The sequence below is a fragment of the Leptonychotes weddellii genome, chromosome X (genome assembly GCF_054177405.1).
Source record: "Leptonychotes weddellii isolate Sample4059 chromosome X, ASM5417740v2, whole genome shotgun sequence".
In the NCBI taxonomy this organism is placed as follows: domain Eukaryota; kingdom Metazoa; phylum Chordata; class Mammalia; order Carnivora; family Phocidae; genus Leptonychotes; species Leptonychotes weddellii.
This window is the reverse complement of record NC_138385.1, coordinates 98,325,756-98,344,213: the sequence shown is the minus strand read 5'-3', so window position 1 is coordinate 98,344,213 and position 18,458 is coordinate 98,325,756. Positions and strand designations below refer to the sequence as shown.

General features: G+C 45.7%; 1 protein-coding gene and 1 pseudogene across 1 annotated transcript in view; one reads left to right on the top strand and one right to left on the bottom strand.

Moving 5' to 3' along the window:
* Positions 1-371: 371 nt before the first annotated feature.
* On the bottom strand, positions 372-2,755 carry LOC102744621 (protein arginine N-methyltransferase 1 pseudogene; annotated as a pseudogene).
* A 14,541-nt stretch (positions 2,756-17,296) lies between these two features.
* TLR7 (toll like receptor 7) overlaps positions 17,297-18,458 on the top strand; it is a 23,540-nt gene continuing 22,378 nt past the window's right edge. The window contains exons 1-2 of the mRNA XM_006733443.3: positions 17,297-17,825; positions 18,222-18,322. Of these exons, the coding sequence (XP_006733506.1) occupies positions 18,320-18,322 (3 nt within the window). The 5' untranslated portion in view covers positions 17,297-17,825; positions 18,222-18,319. The remainder of the gene's footprint in view (positions 17,826-18,221; positions 18,323-18,458) is intronic.

Below are 18,458 nucleotides of genomic sequence, written 5' to 3'. Positions count from 1 at the left end.
AAAGTAGCAATGTTCAATGTCCATAGATCGGAGCAGACCAAGCTTCAACGTAGGTCCCACTGAGGCTTTTCATCTGCTTTGATTTCAGAAGCACCAAGAAGAGTTCCCTGCTCTCATAAAGCAACTACCTCTTCAGTGACGCTTTAAGTTACTCTTGTGGGACAAAGTAAATTTCTAATTACGTTCTCCCGCTAAAGCTTGGCTTTAAAGTGTGGATGGTGCTGAGAGGGGCAGCATTTTGTCTCAAAAGTTTGAGTAAAATACAAAGAACTAAAACAGCCTGCCAGAGAAGATCACAGCTTAAGACATAACATGATGGAATGTACTAGAAGGGAGGAAGAAAATGAAGGAGAGCTGGAATCCAAAAACTTCTACTTCACAATTACACCTAATAATGCTGTCACCCCTCTTCGGAAGTGCTTCATTTCATCTCGGCAGATCCTAGCAAATCTACCAGCTGACCTACAGGGTGGACAGGCTAAGTGTCAAAGGGAAAGAGGAAATACTAAGGGGTTCAGAGGATCGAATCGGGCTGGGGAGATCGGAAAGGGCTTTGTGAAGGGACTGCCATTATAGATGATAATTCATGGCAGAATTTTCCAGAACCAGATGGCTGTATTCCAGCAGCGACTGAAGCAGGACAGCATAGGGCATTTGGTACGTGATATGTTTGAGTGAGGATGGCCAGTGAAGATGGCAGTTAAGGGCTGAAGCATGTCACCATATTGTTCACGGATATTGCGTGGAGAAGTAAACAGAATCCCTCCTTTCCACTCCAGATCTTCACCTTGCTGATCTATTTCCCTGTAGCCCAGGAACACGCCCCTCCACCTCCCTGCCCTCGCTTTCCAGAGCTGTGTTCTGAATTGGTTTGCTTCACTGTAGTCTCTGAACTCTTGTTTTCCCCTCTGAGAGCAAAGCACATGATGCTCAGGAGCAGATTTCATCACTTAGTACAGTTAAAACAACAACAAAAACTCTTTGGGAGAGTTGCTTCACCTTTCGTGCCTCAGTTTCCAGAGATGAGAAATGGGATAATAGTACCTCTGTCCGGAGGTGATGAGGATTGAATGAGATCTCCGTACAGGGCTTAGAACTGAGTGTTTTGTACACTACTTTCACCTTTTAGAGCAGGCATCTTAAATCTTCCCTTTGAACGAATTGTGAGTAGATGTGAAGCAGCAAGATTTTCATGCATTTTCTAGATACCAAGCCGTGTGCCCGTGTGGTCTACTCACAAGCACCACCCCTCACCCAAGGGCACGTTGTCCTGGCGTGTGACCGTCTCTGTCCACGGCAGTGTTTGGTGGCAACAAATGGTTGTGTGTTGAAAATATTTCCAGTGGCTGTAGAAGTGACGGGGGACGGGGAAGAATTGCCTACAGTAACAGAGACCATGATCAAGGCCATTCACAGCAACCCGATTCGATTCTCCTTCCCAGCATAAAGCCAACCAAAAGCGGTGCCCAATATAAACAGGGCAGTTTATACTTTTTTTTTTTTATCCCCAGCTGAGGATTCATTGGTGTAAATGCAACCAAAAGAGAATGTCAGTTACAGAAAACACATCCACGTTGTGCTCTCCCCAGCCCAGGCCCCTAGGACCCCTTCTGAAGGAGGGAATGAGAGGAAGGGGGAGCCCCCGGGCCCACACAGGGCCGGCCCGGCCGGGGTGGGAGAAGCCAGTGCCCCCTCGGCGCGTCCCGTAGTCGGTGGAGCGGAACAGCTCACACAGCTGGCCCGTGAAGACCAGGTCGTGATTATTCTCGGCACTGGGCCCCATGCCAATGGCGCCAAAGATCTCCTCGCCTGTCTTCGCTGTCAGGTGGTCCTCCGCGCAGAACACAGTCCGCTTCAGGAGCGTGGCGGGGCCGGGGGGGCTCGGAGCTGGGGGAGAAGCTGGTGCTCTTGCTACAGCAGGTGGCCTCGGTGTTGAAGTAGGCCACTGGTGCGGGCACGCCGTCATCCCACATCTTGCAGGCAGAAGGGGGAGGTGGAGGTCGGGTCTTCCACCTTGACCGTGTAGATGTCCACCTCCTTTATGAGGCAGGCGTTGGTGAGCAGCTATATGGGGTCCACCACATCCACCAGGGGCTCCTTGATGGCCACATCTTTGATGCAAGACATGTGGAAGCCATATACATTCTCCCACCAGTGGCTCTTGTCATCTTTGTACTGCCAGTCTTCAATGGCTGTCACATACCGCGTGGCTCAGTCTAGGAAGATGGGGCCATCAGGTGCCAACCACTTGTCACAGGCACAGAGCACGGTGTTGAGCATTGACCCGTCAGAGAGGCAATAGCCCATCCACTTGCTGATGCTGATGTCTGCGTTCTCCATGGACGCTCTACCTCCTTCACCTTCCCCTTGATGATGGTCACCACGTGGTCTAATTTGCTGGCTTCAGCAATCTTCACCGCAGAATCAGAGATACTGGAACACTTGATCCCAGTGACCTTGCGGGCTCCAGCCTTGGCAGCCAACATACGGAGGATCCCTGTGCCTGAGCCCACATCCGGCACCACCTTGTCCTTGAAGAGGTGCAGGTTGTGAAACATGGAGTTTCGGTATCTGAGGGCGCGCACCTTATCTTTCAGCATCTCCTCGTGAATGCCGAAGTGAGCATAGGAATAAAGTAGTCATCTTTGGACGTTGTGTCCTCGGCCTCGGGCTTCTCGCTGCTTTCTGCCTGGCCACGGGAGACCTCCATGATGCAGTTCGTGGCCTCCGCTGCCACCATCCTCACCCGCACCTACTCCTCGCCATCCGCCCCCCGCCCCCGCCCCTGCCCCGGTTTACACTGTTCTAATGGCAGAGTCCCACGAGCAAAAGAAAAACCAGCAGAAATCATTTTACATTTTCTTTTATTTTTCCATTTACATTTTAAAAGAGCGATAAAAAGAGACTGGGAGAGCGAAAGATGGCATGCCGTGGACAGTGTCCTAAATCAGGAGCATGGCAATCTAGAGTCTGGTTCCTGATATACCACTAGCAAGCTGTGTGACCTTGGGAAAATGTCTACACCACTCTGAGTCTGAGTATCTCTGCAAAAATGAGAGGGTAGATGATTGCTGAAGTCCCCTTTAATAGGGGGTTTTATAGTCTTCAGAGGCTATGCTATCTTTCTACATTTAGTGGGAATAGCTAGTAACTAAAGGTTGTGGTTCCAAAGAGGCCAAGACGGTTACGTACCCATCAGGTGAACCACTTGTGTTGTCTGGCCGGGAACTTTCTCAATTTTAGCACCGGAAGCCCCGCGTTCCAGGAAGCCCCTCAGTCCTGAGCAAACCAGTATGCTTGGTCACCCTCATTCTGTCTTCTAAGGTAGATGGTTCTGGATCCCCGGCGCCTGCCTCAGCCAAAAAAAAAAAACAAACCTTGTCAAGTAACTGTAGAAGCCGAAGGGCTGTAGTCACGAATAAAGGAGGAAAAAGGGAGGCACTTTTAGAAAATGCATTTGAGGGCGCCTGGGTGGCTCAGTTGGTTGAGCGACTGCCTTCGGCTCAGGTCATGATCCTGGAGTCCCCGGATCGAGTCCCGCATCGGGCTACCCGCTCAGCGGGGAGTCTGCTTCTCCCTCTCCCGCTACCCCTCTTGTGCTCTCTCTCTCTCACTCTTCCTCTCAAATAAATAAATAAAATCTTTAAAAAAAAAAAAGAAAATGCATTTGAGGGGCGCCTGGGTGGCTCAGTCGGTTAAGCGACTGCCTTCGGCTCGGGTCATGATCCTGGAGTCCCGGGATCGAGTCCCGCATTGGGCTCCCTGCTCAGTGGAGGGTCTGCTTCTCCCTCTGACCCTCCTCCCTCTCATGCTCTCTCTCATTCTCTCTCTCGCAAATGAATAAAATCTTAAAAAAAAAGAAAATGCATTTGAGACCCGGCTGCCATTCCTTAGCGCAGCAGCCCTCGGCACTGTCAGTGGTCTTTAGAAACCCCAGGGCAGACTGTCCCGAGGGTTCACTAATGGGCATGGCCCTTCTGAGCATTGAGGAGGGGTCATGGATCTGTGAGCACTTGGCCCTCCGTGTCTGAGGATGTATAATTCTCTGATTTACCCTAGACAGGGAGCATGAAATCCAGTACCTTCTTACATTGACGCCAAGACTATGAACCACAGAAAAAAAAAAAATGACTCAAGCTGAATTTGTGTCACTCTTTAAAACCATCAGGGTGATTCCCCGGGGGGCACATTTTGATGTATATTTGCTGTAGAATGAACTCAGGAAGTGCCACTGACAGGTACTCACCTGAGGGACCAAGGAACGAACCCTAAATTTCTTCAAGCCCCACAATATCCTCTGTTTAGGACCTGGGCTACTGAGCAGCCTCCTAGTATTGAAAAGGGGACAGACCCCTGTCCTCAGCAATGGTGCGTTCATTTCCCCCACTGACTGCATTCAGAGCCCTCAAAGGGCAACACTGGGTGAAGACAAGATTCACAGACAACGTCCTATGAATTAAAGTGCGTGCGGAGAAAAACCAGATGGCACAAGAAGACTAGTTTTTGATGAGTCACTAATTCCTTCCCAATTTGCATCGGTGCAGTCATGAATGACCCTGGTCATTTGAAGCTGTTTTGTTGTATGCACACAAGTTAGGCACTGTAATCGATCTGAGAAATGCCACTTGCTTCCACGGATTTTGATTGGATGTGATCATTTATTTGGGGCCAGGACCGCCACAGCGGTGGGTGGTCAGAAAGAGCTGATCACAACGCTTTCTCCCCCTCCCTGTTTTCTGCTATATCCTGCTTTGGTTTTGTGTATGTTTGATGGTGTAAAAAAAAAAAATCTGAAATCAGAATCATTTCTATCTTGAGCCTACCGAGGCAGTCACACTCAGCATTAAATGTAAATAGAACAAAAGTGCACCTGTTTAAAAAGCGCGAGCACATCTCTTCCAGGTTAAAAACCTGCTTTAAGTTGCTTTATTGTTTTAATTGCCATTTCTGCTGCGCTCCTGATGTTAAGCACTTTTTCCTACATTTACTAGCTTCTTCTGTTTATCACATATTTTCCCCGGAGCCAGTTTTGTCCCCAAGAAATGTCTCAGGGTCCCTGATGGAGGCATTTCAGAATGGGGGCAGGGAAGACCTGAGGTGAGGAAGGAAAACGGGGACGAGGGGAGCTGCTGAGTTTGGAAAGGGAGGGATGCTGGATGAGCTAATGAGGACCAGCCTTTCCCTGGGCTCAGATGCCTCTCCCCGGGGACAGATCCCCTCTGCTCCCTCCTCTTTGTCCCTCTGGCCATTTTCTTTTGTTCCCCCCCCAGGAGAATTGTGTCAGGGTTTCTCAACCTCAGCACTAATGGTATTTTGGGCGGGATCATCCTTTGCCGTGGGGGCTGCCCTGTGAGCTCTAGGAGGTTTAGCAGCCTCCCTGGCCTCTACCTAAGAGACGTAGGCAGTAATGCCTCCCCCCGACCCCCCGCCACACACACACATATGTAACAATGAAAAGCATGTCTCCAGACATTGCCACATTTTCCCCGGGAGGGGGGGTGGGGTGGCAAACTTGCTCCTGGGGGAGAACCACTGATGGATTTTAACCAGGACCTTCTTCCTTGATCCTCTTTCCTGACATTCATTCAGGTCAGAATTCCAGAGTAGATCCATCCTGGCTTCTGGACCAATTTCAAGTAAAAAAAGCATTCTGGAACAAAGTGAATAAGGCAATGGCAATCATCAATCACTTAAAAAATTAAGCGGCATTGTTTGGGTAGGACTTGAAATTAATACTGAAATTAATACTGAAATCATGACATTAAAACAAATAACTTAGTTTGTTTTCTCAGTTTCCTCTGGGAATGGTTCCAGCCTCAGAATGGGTCATGAGGTGTGGGTTTTTTTGGTTTTGTTTTAATCACGAAACTGATTAAAACAGAGCAAACGTCGGGGTGCCTGGGTGGCTCAGTCGGTTAAGCGACTGCCTTCGGCTCAGGTCATGATCCTGGAGTCCCGGGATCGAGTCCCGCATCGCGCTCCCTGCTCGGCAGGGAGTCTGCTTCTCCCTCTGACCCTCCCCCCTCTCATGTGCTCTCTCTCATTCTCTCTCTCTCAAATAAATAAGTAAAATCTTTAAAAAAAAACAAAAAAACAGAGCAAACGTCAAAGAGGTGATTGAATTTTAGTCTGACTTCAAGTGACCTCCGGAGAGCAGAGTTTTCAGTGCACTGGGCAGGTGGCGGGTTTCCTGGCCCTTTGGTGATTTTTCACCCTGCTGTGAGAGGCCAGCACGAAGACTAATGGTGGTGCCCAAGGCCATCGAACTCCTGGGCGCTGAAATGGCCAAAGTCTTCCGTGCTCAAACCATAGACTCCATCACCTCTCTTGTCAAATGTCACGGAATTGATTGGATTTTGGAGTGAGATGGAACATTCGAGACCAAATGAGTCCCCTCCCATTTTACAGGTGAGGAAACTAAGTTAAGGCTCAAAGGGATGAAGTGACTGGCTCAGTAAGACCACACAGTTCCTTAGAAGAAACAGGACCTCTTGCTGCTTCAACCAGAGATGTTTGCTGGAACCCAGGCAACCTCTGATGACTAACCACTGTATGAAGGTGCACTTTATCATTAAGCCTCAGGGCAGTGAGGAAAAGCACAAAGTATGCTGTGCTAACTTCCATCAACCTGGATACTTGTTTCTGTAGATTTGGTTGTTCACCTTCTTTCTTCCAGAAAGTCCCAATTGCACTCCCATCATTGCCTGGTCCTTTTTCAGAGTCATACCAACATGGGGAGATTCAAGATAACGGCACTGGGTCATGGATGGTTTTCAGATAATGGTAATTTTGTAGGACAGTTCTCAAAGTTTGGTCCTGGATGAGCAGCATCTGCGTCACTGGGGAACTTAGGAAAAAGGCAAATTCTCAGACCCCATCCAGCTGTATTGTATCAGAAGCTCTGGGTACGGGGCTGTGGCATGCACGGGGAGGAGGGGCAGCCACGGGGTTCAATACACCAAAGTTTGAGAACTACTCTGCAAGACTAAGTTTTCTAGTATAGTAGTTGCAACACTTGGTTGCATATTGGAACCACCTAAGGGGCTTCAAAAAAATACTGGTTAAAATGAAAGTGATTTAAAAAAATTTGTAGCTGTGTGTGGTGGGGGAGGTTAAGTAGACTTATTGTGGTGATCGTTTCTCAATATATACAAATATCAAATCATCACCTTGTAACACGTAAAACTAATGTTATATGTCAATTATATCTCAATTTAAAAAACAATGAAACTGGGGCACCTGGGTGGCTCTGTTGGTTAAACGTCTGCCTTCAGCTCAGGTCATGATCCCGGGGTCCTGGGGTCGAGCGAGCCCCGCATCAGGCTCCCTGCTCAGGCAGGTGTCTGCTTCTCCCTCTCCCTCTGCTGCTCCCCCTGCTTGTGCTCTCTCTCTCTCTCTGACAAATAAATAAATAAAATATTTTAAACAACAGCAACAACAATGAAATTGTTGCCTGGCCCTTGCTGAGGTAGTGATCCCTGTGTGTCATGTAGGAGAAGATCCTTTCCTGCTTTAATAAAAATGCTTCTGACTCCGATTAAGTTATAGTCACATTTCGTTGTGCATAATTGTAACTATTGTATTCAACCCAAAAGTTAGGCCTGCTTTGTGGACATTTGGAGAGAATAACGGTTTTCAACTCAGTTAACCATTCAAATGTACCTAGAATAGAAGTTTCTGATATTTGTGTTCATTTAACTATCATTGCCAGGTACTTAGTTGCTTGGGGTATTTGAGTTATTTCTAATGCTTTTATTTTATTTATTTTTAAATTTTTTTTAAGAATTTATTTATTTATTTGAAAGAGCATGAGAGAGAACATGGGTGAGGGGGAAGGGACAGAGGGAGGAGAGGGAGAAGCAGGCTCCCCACTGAGTAGGGAGCCTAAAGCAGAGCCCCATCCCAGGACCCTGGGATCATGACCTGAGCTGAAGGCAGACGCTTATCCGACTGAGCCACCCAGGCGCCCCTCTAATGCTTTGGTTTTATGAAGAGAAAAAGACAATGCTGGTTTTTTAGGAACACAAAGTATAAGATAATGCTCTTATATTAATATTCCATTGGTGAAAATATAGTTATTACCAAAAAATATTGAAACAAAATAGTGCTTAATCATTTGTAATAAGGGGTTCAACACACACTGCTTAGTATCTAAGTAATTTCCAATGGTTTTATTAATATGAGACTCTCCTTTAATAAGTAGGAAGGAAGCTAGAGCCAAGAGAAAAATAATTGAAGTAGTTTTATTTGACACCATTTTTTTCAATATCATTGGTTAGGTAAAGAACAATAAAAAGTCAATGAAGTCATGGTTACTTTTTCAAATCTGAATTCCGTAGGGCAGACCACAGGCTGGAAAGTCAAGTAGGATTTCTGTGTTACAGTCTTAGGGCGGAATTCCTTGTCCTGTGGGAAATCAGTTTTTGCTTTTGAGGCCTTCAACTAATTTGATGAGGCCCACCCACGTTATCAAGGGCAATCTCCTTTGCTTAAAGTTAACTGATTATGTAAAGGTTAATCGCATCCACCAAATACCTTCACAGCAACATCTCAAGTGTTGTGAATGATGGTGCTTCTAACTCAACGGAATCATCAACAGGGTGAAGGAATGTGCGGATGCGAGTTAACGTTTTCTATGAGATAGCCCTGTCCCTCAAATCCCAAGCGAGTGTCTTTCCACCGTGCCTCGCTACTAACAAATCCGCTCTTGGGGCTTTGGAAACCAGATGACGAGACAGACAACTGCCTGGAGACCATTACATCCATAAATAGCCTTTTCTCTTTTTAACCACATCATCTACGCCATTATTTGCATCTGGGGCCTTTTTTCAAAGCATCTGACCTTTGGAGTCATCTGGTGAACACTAATACTTACTGGGGACCAGCCCTTGATGCGAAGGAAGGGTTTTGTTATACGAATTTGCATATCCTGTCGAGGGCATCTTCAGAACACTTTCATTTCGAGGTGAAATGAAACTTCCAGGACTAAGCAGAGAGGCACTTGGTATTTCAGTTTAAGGGGTGGGGGGGAGAGAAGCAAAAGACAAGGTTAACGATGATACTGGGGCTTTACAATGAATTCTGTAGGCTGTGTTCTGCTTCTGCCTCTCACAGAGAGCCGGCTCACAGTATCTGCAAATTTCTAACAAAGAATATTATTTGAGGGCGCCTGGGTGGCTCAGTTGGTTAAGCGACTGCCTTCGGCTCAGGTCATGATCCTGGAGTCCCGGGATCGAGTCCCGCATCGGGCTCCCAGCTCGGCAGGGAGTCTGCTTCTCCCTCTGACCCTCCCCCCTCTCGTGCTCTCTCTCTCTCATTCTCTCTCTCAAATAAATAAATAAAATCTTTAAAAAAAAAAAAGAATATTATTTGAAAACGGTCATGGTTGTATCTAACTGAAGGGGTTAAAAGTTCAGACTCGTCGTGGAAATGGCACTCCATTCAGGATGTATTAAAATAATTTGCTTTTCAGGTATTAATATGACATTTGTCATTGTCACTGATTTTTTAAAAAAGCAATGCAAATGTTGGTTGTGGCTGTTTTCCGCATGCTATCTTCATATCTAAATGCTTCATTAATTATCCAAGCCTCCGGAGAATTAACTCTATTACGTTTGTATAGTAAGTTTGTAAACTGCTTAAGAAATAATGTGCAACACCATGCTACGGAAGTGACAGGTTTCTGGTAGAAATCGGGCGAGTCCAATTTGGAGTTTTGAGTTCCTTGATTGATGAGAATAAAAAGGCATTTGGGAATTAAAAAAAAAAAAAAGTTCAGACTCATTATAAAAATACCATGATGCTTGCCATTAAAGTCGTCTCTTCCTTTTATCCAGCAGACCCTGAAGGCCAGCATCTGCGGGTGGGAACAGCAGAAATCGGCGAATGGGAGTGGGGGTTAATACCTACCCCTGGCTCGCGTGCTCACCCAAAGGAAGCAACTCACACAGAGAAACGTAAGACGTCATAGTTCCCCGTGCTGGGAACTCAGCATTCGGTGGACTGGAGCAATTTGTGTAAAGGGACTTAATTTAGGTTCCCGTCAGCTTTAGGAGAGGATGTATGATGCAAAGTGTCTGCGGAACTACTCTGGTGTCCGTGTTGGAGTCAAACGGCAGGATAGGGACTGCAACATGGGGCTTCTGTCCCCAGCTGAGTGCTTGCTCAGCGGCCGCGCTGGATGCCAGCTTTCAATGGCAGAGACCTAATCCCAGGAGTTTTGCAATGTTTAAGTCGCTAGATTAAAAATATGACACCAAACCAGGGCTGCCAGATAAAAATCCAGGATACCCAATTAAATTTGAATTTCAGATAAACAAGAAATAATTGTTTAGTATAAGTCTGTGCCAATTTGCTACATTTAGCGACCCTGCACGAAACCGTAACGACCCACCAAGGGCCATGCCTGATCCTCTTTATTTCCACCAAAAAGGAAAAAATACAGTCAGGCTTAGAAAACCAAGTACGAGGCATCCAGCCAATGAGAGGCCTGTTCTCACGGGAGAACTTGAAGCAGTCTATCTTCAACATCCAGTCATTTCTCTTGGTCACTCAGCCTGTGGGGTAGTTGACAATGAACTCTTCAGCAGAAGGTCCTTCATAGTTCAAGGTTAGTCGTTGCATGACTGCTTGTAATAGCGAAGATCTGGAACAAGCCACATGTCCATCGATAGAGAGATGGTTAGACAACTTGGGGAATATCCAGAAGCGGGATGCTTTCTAGCTGTGGGAAAAGCAGGAGGATGCTCCCTGTACATCCTCAGGGGCAGAAGGCGTAGAAGAGCTCTGAATGGAAAAAGCAAGAGAGGAACAAAGTATTTGCTAACAAAGTGTACTGTGACCCAGCCCAAGTTCGGCTGGCCTTCGTCCCGAAAGGCCATCACTCAAGAGACCAGTTTTGACCGGCAAGGAATAGGAGCTTTATTCAGGAGGCCGGCCACCCGGGGAGAAGGCAGGCTCTTGTTCAAAGGCCAACTCCGAGGTTTCTGCCTGGCCCAGGGGTTTTGAGAGGGCTTCAGGGTGGTTCATCAGCAGAGGGAGTGCAGTGGCCTGCAACGTTTCCAGATGCCGAGCCGACGCGACGGTGCCAGCTACAAACGTTCTGTCGGTGCTCGGGCTGGAGCCAGGGGCGTCCGGTGTCTGTTTCGTGACATGCGGGAGGACTCGGTTCTTTCTGCAAAGGAGGGCAAGGTCTACAGATACACAAAGGGAGGTCAGGAAAATCCTTTGTGTGACCTAGAAAAAGAAAAACATTTCGCTAAAAAAGTAGCTAGGCTAATCAGAAAGCCGAGGCCGCTTCCGACAGACGGGCTGGCTTCTGGGGCCTGGGAAAGTTCTGGTCCTTCACTCCCCGAGGCCAGTGGTCTGCAGATATTAAGAAACCTGGGAAAGACAAGTAAGGATAAACCACAGACAATGGCTCCTTGTAGAGACGGGGGTGGGGGTGGGATGGAACTGGGTGGATGGTGAGCGAGGAGAGTGGACCATCTTTCCCTCCGTACCCATCTGTGCATGGGTGTCTGTCGGTATCGTACAGAAGAGACGACAGGGCAGGCTGCAGACGGCTCTCCTCAGAAAGCTTTGAAGGTCGGCCTTTGGAATCTGGGGACTGGGATTTCTAGTGGTTTCTCACCATTCCCAGAACTGATAAGAGTGACTCACTGCAACTCAACTGTTTTTGTAAACACTAAGATGTATGTCGAACACCAGCTGTCTGTCCGGGAGCCTGGAATTTTGGCACATGCTAGATAGAGGGTGCCTACGTGACCAGTCCCCCACAAAAAACCCTGGGTGCTTCGTCTCTAAAATGAATTTCCCTGGTAGACAACATTTTACATGTGTCTTGTCCACTGGTTGCTGGGGGAATTAAGTGCTTCCTGTGGGCCTTCCCTGGGAGAAGATTCTGGAAGCTTATGCCTGGCTTCCTCTGCTCATTGCCCCATGCACCTTTTCTCTTTACTGATTTTGGTTTGTGTCCTTTCACTATAAAGAATCATAGCTGTGGGTAAACTATATGCTGAGTCCCGTGAATCTTCCTCATGAATCGTTAAACCTGGGGTGGTCTTGGGGACCCCAAGCACAATTTCTCCCTATTTATAAAAATTCTATACCACATAAATGTATACTATCTATTAAAATACAAAACAGAAGTCCTTTATATATATATGTGTGTGGGTTTTTTTTAAAGATTTTATTTATTTATTTGACAGAGAAAGACACAGCGAGAGATGGAACACAAGCAGGGGGAGTGGGAGAGGGAGAAGCAGGCTTCCCGCGGAGCAGGGAGCCCGACGCAGGGCTTGATTCCAGGACCCTGAGATCACGACCTGAGCCAAAGGCAGACGCTTAACCGACTGAGCCACCCAGGCGCCCCCAGAAGTCCTTTATATTTGCCTAAGAGTCCCAACAGTCTATCTCCCTTCTTTCCTTCCTTCCTTCCTTCCTTTTGTTCTTTCTTTTTCTGTTTTCTATACATAAGTTCTTGCCTCATGACTATGTATTTTCTGTTAAAAGTCAAGAAAAAGTTAAAGGCCTTGCCTTATGGGGCGCCTGGGTGGCTCAGTCATTAAGTGTCTGCCTTCGGCTCAGGTCATGGTCCCAGGGTCCTGGGATCGAGCCCCGCATCGGGCTCCCTGCTCCGCGGGAAGCTTGCTTCTCCCTCTCCCATTCCCCCTGCTTGTGTTCTCTCTCTCGCTATGTCTCTCTCTGTCAAATAAATAAAAAATCTTTAAAAAAAAAAAAGGCCTTGCCTTATATTTGCCCAACTAAAAGCCCCATTCAGAATGTTCTCAGGGGCACCTGGGTGGTTCTAGTCGGCTGGGCGTCCAACTCTTGATTTCGGCTGGGGTTGTGGTCTCAGGGTCATGGTCTTGGGGTCCTGGGATCGAGCTCCACATCAGGCTCCGTGCTCAGCGGGGGTCTGTTTCTCCCTCTGCCCCTCCCCCTGCTTGTGCTCTCCCTCTCTCAAATAAATAAATAAAACCTTTAAAAAAAACCCCCAAAAACCAAAACCAAAAAAACCCAAAATGTTTTCAGAGAGAGGAACGGGTGGGGGTGGGAGTGGGGGAGAAAGAGAGAAGAAACCCGAAAGAAAAGAATATAACAAATTTTGCTGCCTCTATCTCTAAGGAGATAGAAAATTCTTGTAGCTTTTAAATGGCAGTGTTCTTTTTTTTTTTAGTTTATGTAAAAAAAAAAACACTTTTTTCCAGCTTTTACACCTTAATGTTTCAAAATCTTAGGGCTTTGTTCTGGAAGAATTTGTCCCTCTTTGTATATATGAAACTGTCCAGCACATAACTGGAAATACAGGTCTGCCATTCAGGAGAACGTTTTTGTCACAGAGCTTAAAGTCACCTTTGGGGGTGACATCCATTAAAAAAGAAAAAAAGGTTTTGTATAAGGAAAGAGTGTGAAAAGTTTACAGAGACATAACCAAACTCACTGTGTGAACACTTGAGTGTCTCCTGAATCAGGAAAAAAAAGAAAAAGCTAATAAAGGATGGTTTGGGGACACATTGGAGACATGTGAATATAGAATCAACATGAGATAGGATTATGGGATTATTGTTAACTCTTAGTTGTCATCCTTATTTTAGGAGATACAGGCTTACGTGCTTAGGGTACAATGTCATGTTGTTTGCAACTTTCAAATGATTAAGAAAACAAATACATACACATATATCCACAAACAAAGAGAGAAAACCAACGGGGCACACTCTTAACAACTTCTGCACTCAGGCAGCAGGCCTCCAGGCTGGGTCGTGTAATTCCTTCTGCTCTTCTATAGAGCGGAAAGTTTTCAAGATCAAGTTGGGCAGAAAAAGGAAGATTTTATTTAAACAACCAGGCCACTGATATAATTGAAGTTAAAGTAGAATGACATTATCCATTATTAGAAAGTCAATAACCATTCTGCTACTGAATTCACTACATTGATTTAAGGAGGACTTAGGATCTTTTGAATAAAAAAAAAAACAGGCTTTCTTTATGCTTGACTACTAGACAAGTGGCACTTGACCAAACTGGTTAATTTAAACAGCTAGTGAAACTCATCAGATGACTGGTCACTTCAATTGATTAATCTGTATAACCATCTTCCTCTCAAGATTAACCTAACTGATCGAATTGTTCTTGTTTTCAAGATCACTTTCATCTTTATCATCATGAAGCTTGATTTCTTCAGTACCCGCTGGGGACAGGATGCTGGGGACATCGCATTCCTAACTCTCGGGGTCTGCAGTATCATTGGGGAGCTAGGAGATACGAATCGAAGATCAATAACAAGACAAGAAAGCATAATCAATACGCCACGTACAGAGTATCATCATTTCTCAGTATCTTACCATATGAAACCTGGATGTGTCTTTACTGATCACAAAGCCTCCCTGGCAGATGAGAGAGTAGATTTATTTTTATGTAGTCAAATATTTCAGTGTTTCCTTTCAGACTCTGAGGTTGTTGCTGTTGGGTTTTTGTTTGTTGTTGTTGTCTTCATATGTGGAACGGCTTTCTCACTTTAAGATTGTAAAAATATCTCTCTATGATTTCTTCTGGTACTTTTAATGTTCAAGGACTTACATTTAAATTTTTGAACCATCTGAAATTAATTTTGGTGTAAGAAACGAGGTAAGACTATAACTGAATTTTTTCTAAACTTTAAGCCAGCTGCCCAACATTATTTTAATAATTTCTTTTGTCATTGATGGGACTTTAAACTAATGTCCCATATGTGCCTTTGCTTAATTCTGGTATCTCCTCTCTTTCATTGACGTGCTGGGACCGTGCCGTAGGCAATGCATCGTTATAATGCATTTATAGATCTGGAAGCGAAATCCTCCCTTTGGTACTTTTCCATTTAGAAGTTACCTGGCTATTCTCACATGTGGTCTTTTCTTTTTTTTTTTTTAAGGATTTTATTTATTTATTTGAGACAGAGAGAGAGAGAGAGCACAAGCGGAGGAGGATCAGAGAGAGAGGGAGAGGCCTACTCCCCGCTGAGCAGAGAGCCCCACATGGGGCTCGATCCCAGGACCCCGAGATCACGACCCGAGCCAAAGGCAGACGCTCAACCGACTGAGCCACCCAGGTGCCCCCTCACATGTGGTCTTAACCCAGTCAGATCCAGTGCCTTGTTTCTATAACAAATATTTTCTCTATGAAAGGAGATGACACTGGGGACAAACTGAGCAAATTTGAATACAAAATCAACATTGAGATATTATGGGGTTATTGTTCATCCTCGTAGGTGTCATTATTTTAGGAGATAACCCTAATCTTTGGGATAAAGAAAAATGCCCAACTGATTTCCAAAATGCCTCCCCGTTTAGAGTCAATCTGGCAAGTTACTCGTGGAATCCTATTGGTATTTGGTTGGGGTTGCACAGCATTTATAAATCAGTTTAAGCAAGATTTCCATTTTTTACAGTGTTGTGGACTCTAGCCCTAACGGCGACTTACTTCTCTTCATTTATTTACATCTCCTTCACCGACTCCTGGGTCCTGGCTGGCAACAGGCGGCACGCTCAAAGAAAGAAATTGATGAATTTAGCAAAGTGCCTTTTTTTTTTCCCTACTAAAAAGTGAATTTATTTTCTAGTTACAGAAATGGGTGCACTGAGGAAAAAATAAAACAAACAAACAAAAACACATATAAATTTGTAGATACCGTAGTAAGGAACTGACCTCCCAATCTTTTTTTTTTTAATTTTTTTTATTATGTTATGTTAATCACCATACATCACATCATTAGTTTTTGATGTAGTGTTCCATGATTCATTGTTCGTGCACAACACCCAGTGCTCCATGCAGAACGTGCCCTCCTCAATACCCACCACCAGGCTAACCCATCCTCCCACCCCCCTCCCCTCTAGAACCCTCCGTTTGTTTTTCAGAGTCCATCGTCTCTCATGGTTCGTCTCCCCCTCCGATTTAAAGACAGTTTGGACAGGATTCAGGGAAATCAGGAGAGTAGGGCACTTCAGGACAGGTCTTCACAACCCCAGGCCTCCAAAGACAAGGGGAAGGAACAATCAGTAGAATTGGGGAAGAGTGGTCTCAAGGAGAGCATCACCTGACGAGAGCATCATTAGAGGGTTGCAGCCCTACCCCCAGCCTTGCAAAGGGAGGGAGCCACGGGGATAAATACCCTGACCCCTTTCCACGTTGGCTAAACCCACCAAGCAGCCTTTAGCACCAACCAGTTGATGAAGTTCATATAGCTCAGCCTCCCGGGACACAGAGCAGGACGGAAAGGCGTGCAGAGTGGGCCTGGGGGCAGGTGGAAAGCCTGCAGCCCGCGAGGTAGAGCATTCTAGTCTCCTGCCCTCCTCCCCACCTCCCTCGTTCCTGAACGTTCTGTGCCGGTTTTCTTCCCAAGTAGTTCATATTTTTGTTACTGTTTTCAATGGGATCTCTTCTCCTATGGCCACTCTGGATCGGTCATTGTTTATATGTGAGACAATGACCGATTTGTACATAATGTTTGCATAGCAATTTGGTCTGATAAGAAGGCATTTGATGTTTCCTGCCTGTGTAACTATCACTTACCTGGTATGTGCGTCAATTTCAGTACTTTTTTTTTTTTTAAAGATTTTATTTATTTATTAGAAGAAACAGCACAAGCAAGGGCGAGGGGCAGAGGGAGAAGCAGACTCCCCGCTGAGCAGAGAGCCCGATGCGGAGCTCGATCCCAAGACCCTGGGATCCTGACCTGAGCCGAAGGCAGATGCTTAACGACTGAGCCACCCAGGTGTCCCAATTCCAGTACTTGTAAAAAAAAAAAAAAATAAAAAATATATATATATATATATATGTTTACCTCTTTTTTCTTTCTTTCTTTTTTTTTTTTTTAGTATTTGACGAGTTAATACATACAAAGCAGTTAAAACAGTGTCTGGCTCGTAACAACGCCCCCGGAAAGATCTCTATTTTTATTGCATCTAGTCGTTTTTCAGCTGATCCGGGGCACTGGTGACTTTTCAGTATATTAACCCTGATCCTTATCAGCTCATCTCCCCACGCCAACCTGCATTTTTCAAATTCTCTTCAGGTCGTCGAGATGGACTCAAGACCTTTAAACATAACTACCGATATTTTGCCTCTCCCTGCGAAAGGACCCAATCGTCAGTGAAGAAAGGGAACAGTTCTCGCGAAGACCCCACTTCGAGAAGCAAGGCTTTATGTGACACCAGACAAGTGCAGCTGACCTTTTTTACTGAAGTGAGTCAACCAGCTGGAAGCTCTGCTACTGCCTACAAACCAAAGGGGCCCTTTCAGAAAGGGGGGGTGGCAAAGACAGAGCAAGGTCTATTTAGGCCTGTCTCTCGATATCTATAGAACCGTGGCTCTCAACCTGGGGCGCTTCGGCCCCCCAGGGGATATTTTGCAATGTCTGGAGACATCTGTGGTTGTCACAACTGGAAGGGCAGTGTTTCTGGCATTTCGTGGGGAGAGGTCAGGGATGCTGCTCAGCATCGTACAAGGCGACACAGAATTATCTCCCCAAAAGGTCCATAGAGCTGAGGTGGAGAAAGTCGCCCATTAAAAAAAAAATGGAAGGTCAGCCTACCGGGTTGTTCGGACTTAGACAAGACATCGCCCCAGTTAGGGTGGCAGAAATAAGAGGAACCTGGTGCTTCTGCAAACCTCCTGTCTGGGGTGGTTTTAACAGTCATGCTCCTCCCCTCCACCCCCCCAACCTTGTCTTCGCACTGGGAAACCCTCGGGCTGGTAGCCTGGAGTCTCTGAGACTCCATACTTCCTGAGCACCATCTCTTCATCTCCGAAGACTCCAGACATAGAGTCACTCCATGCAACCCAGAAAGGTATTTTTCCACCCCGGGGACAAATTTGGGTAGTTTAACTAATTATGTGTGTGAGCCATTCTCAGGGAGTGGGGAGGAGAGGAGAGGGAATCCAAATCATATGCCAAATAATAATAATAATAATAAATAATAATAATAATAAAATAATTTTTTTTTAACCTAAAGGAAAATTTTGGTAGTCTAAAATGTCAAATCTCTGAAGATAAAGTCAGATGTTTAACAGTACTAGAGATGGTTTTCTGGAGTATATCTCTAGTTTACATAACTTTGAGGAAGTAAATACTATTAATGGCTGTTTTCAAGAGCACATTTTTGAGCAAGTTCCCAGTGTGTTTTGGAGCTACAGTCCTTTAACCTCTTTGAAATGTAAAATGCGGTGTTTTCTCTTTATCTTAGTTGAAGCTATTGGATCCATCTCAGGCTGATCTTGACATCTTTCCTGCTCTGCTCTCTTCAACCAGACTTCTGTATTTCTCTGTGGAAGAAGACTAAAAATGGTAAGAACAGCCAAGAGATTCCCTAAAAAATTGTTCTCTGTCCTCTTGGTGGGAAGAACTGAAACCAGCTGGCAAGAGAGATGTTTAAGAATTTGTAGTTTGGTTATTTGCGGGGGGGGGGGGGGGGGGGGGGGGG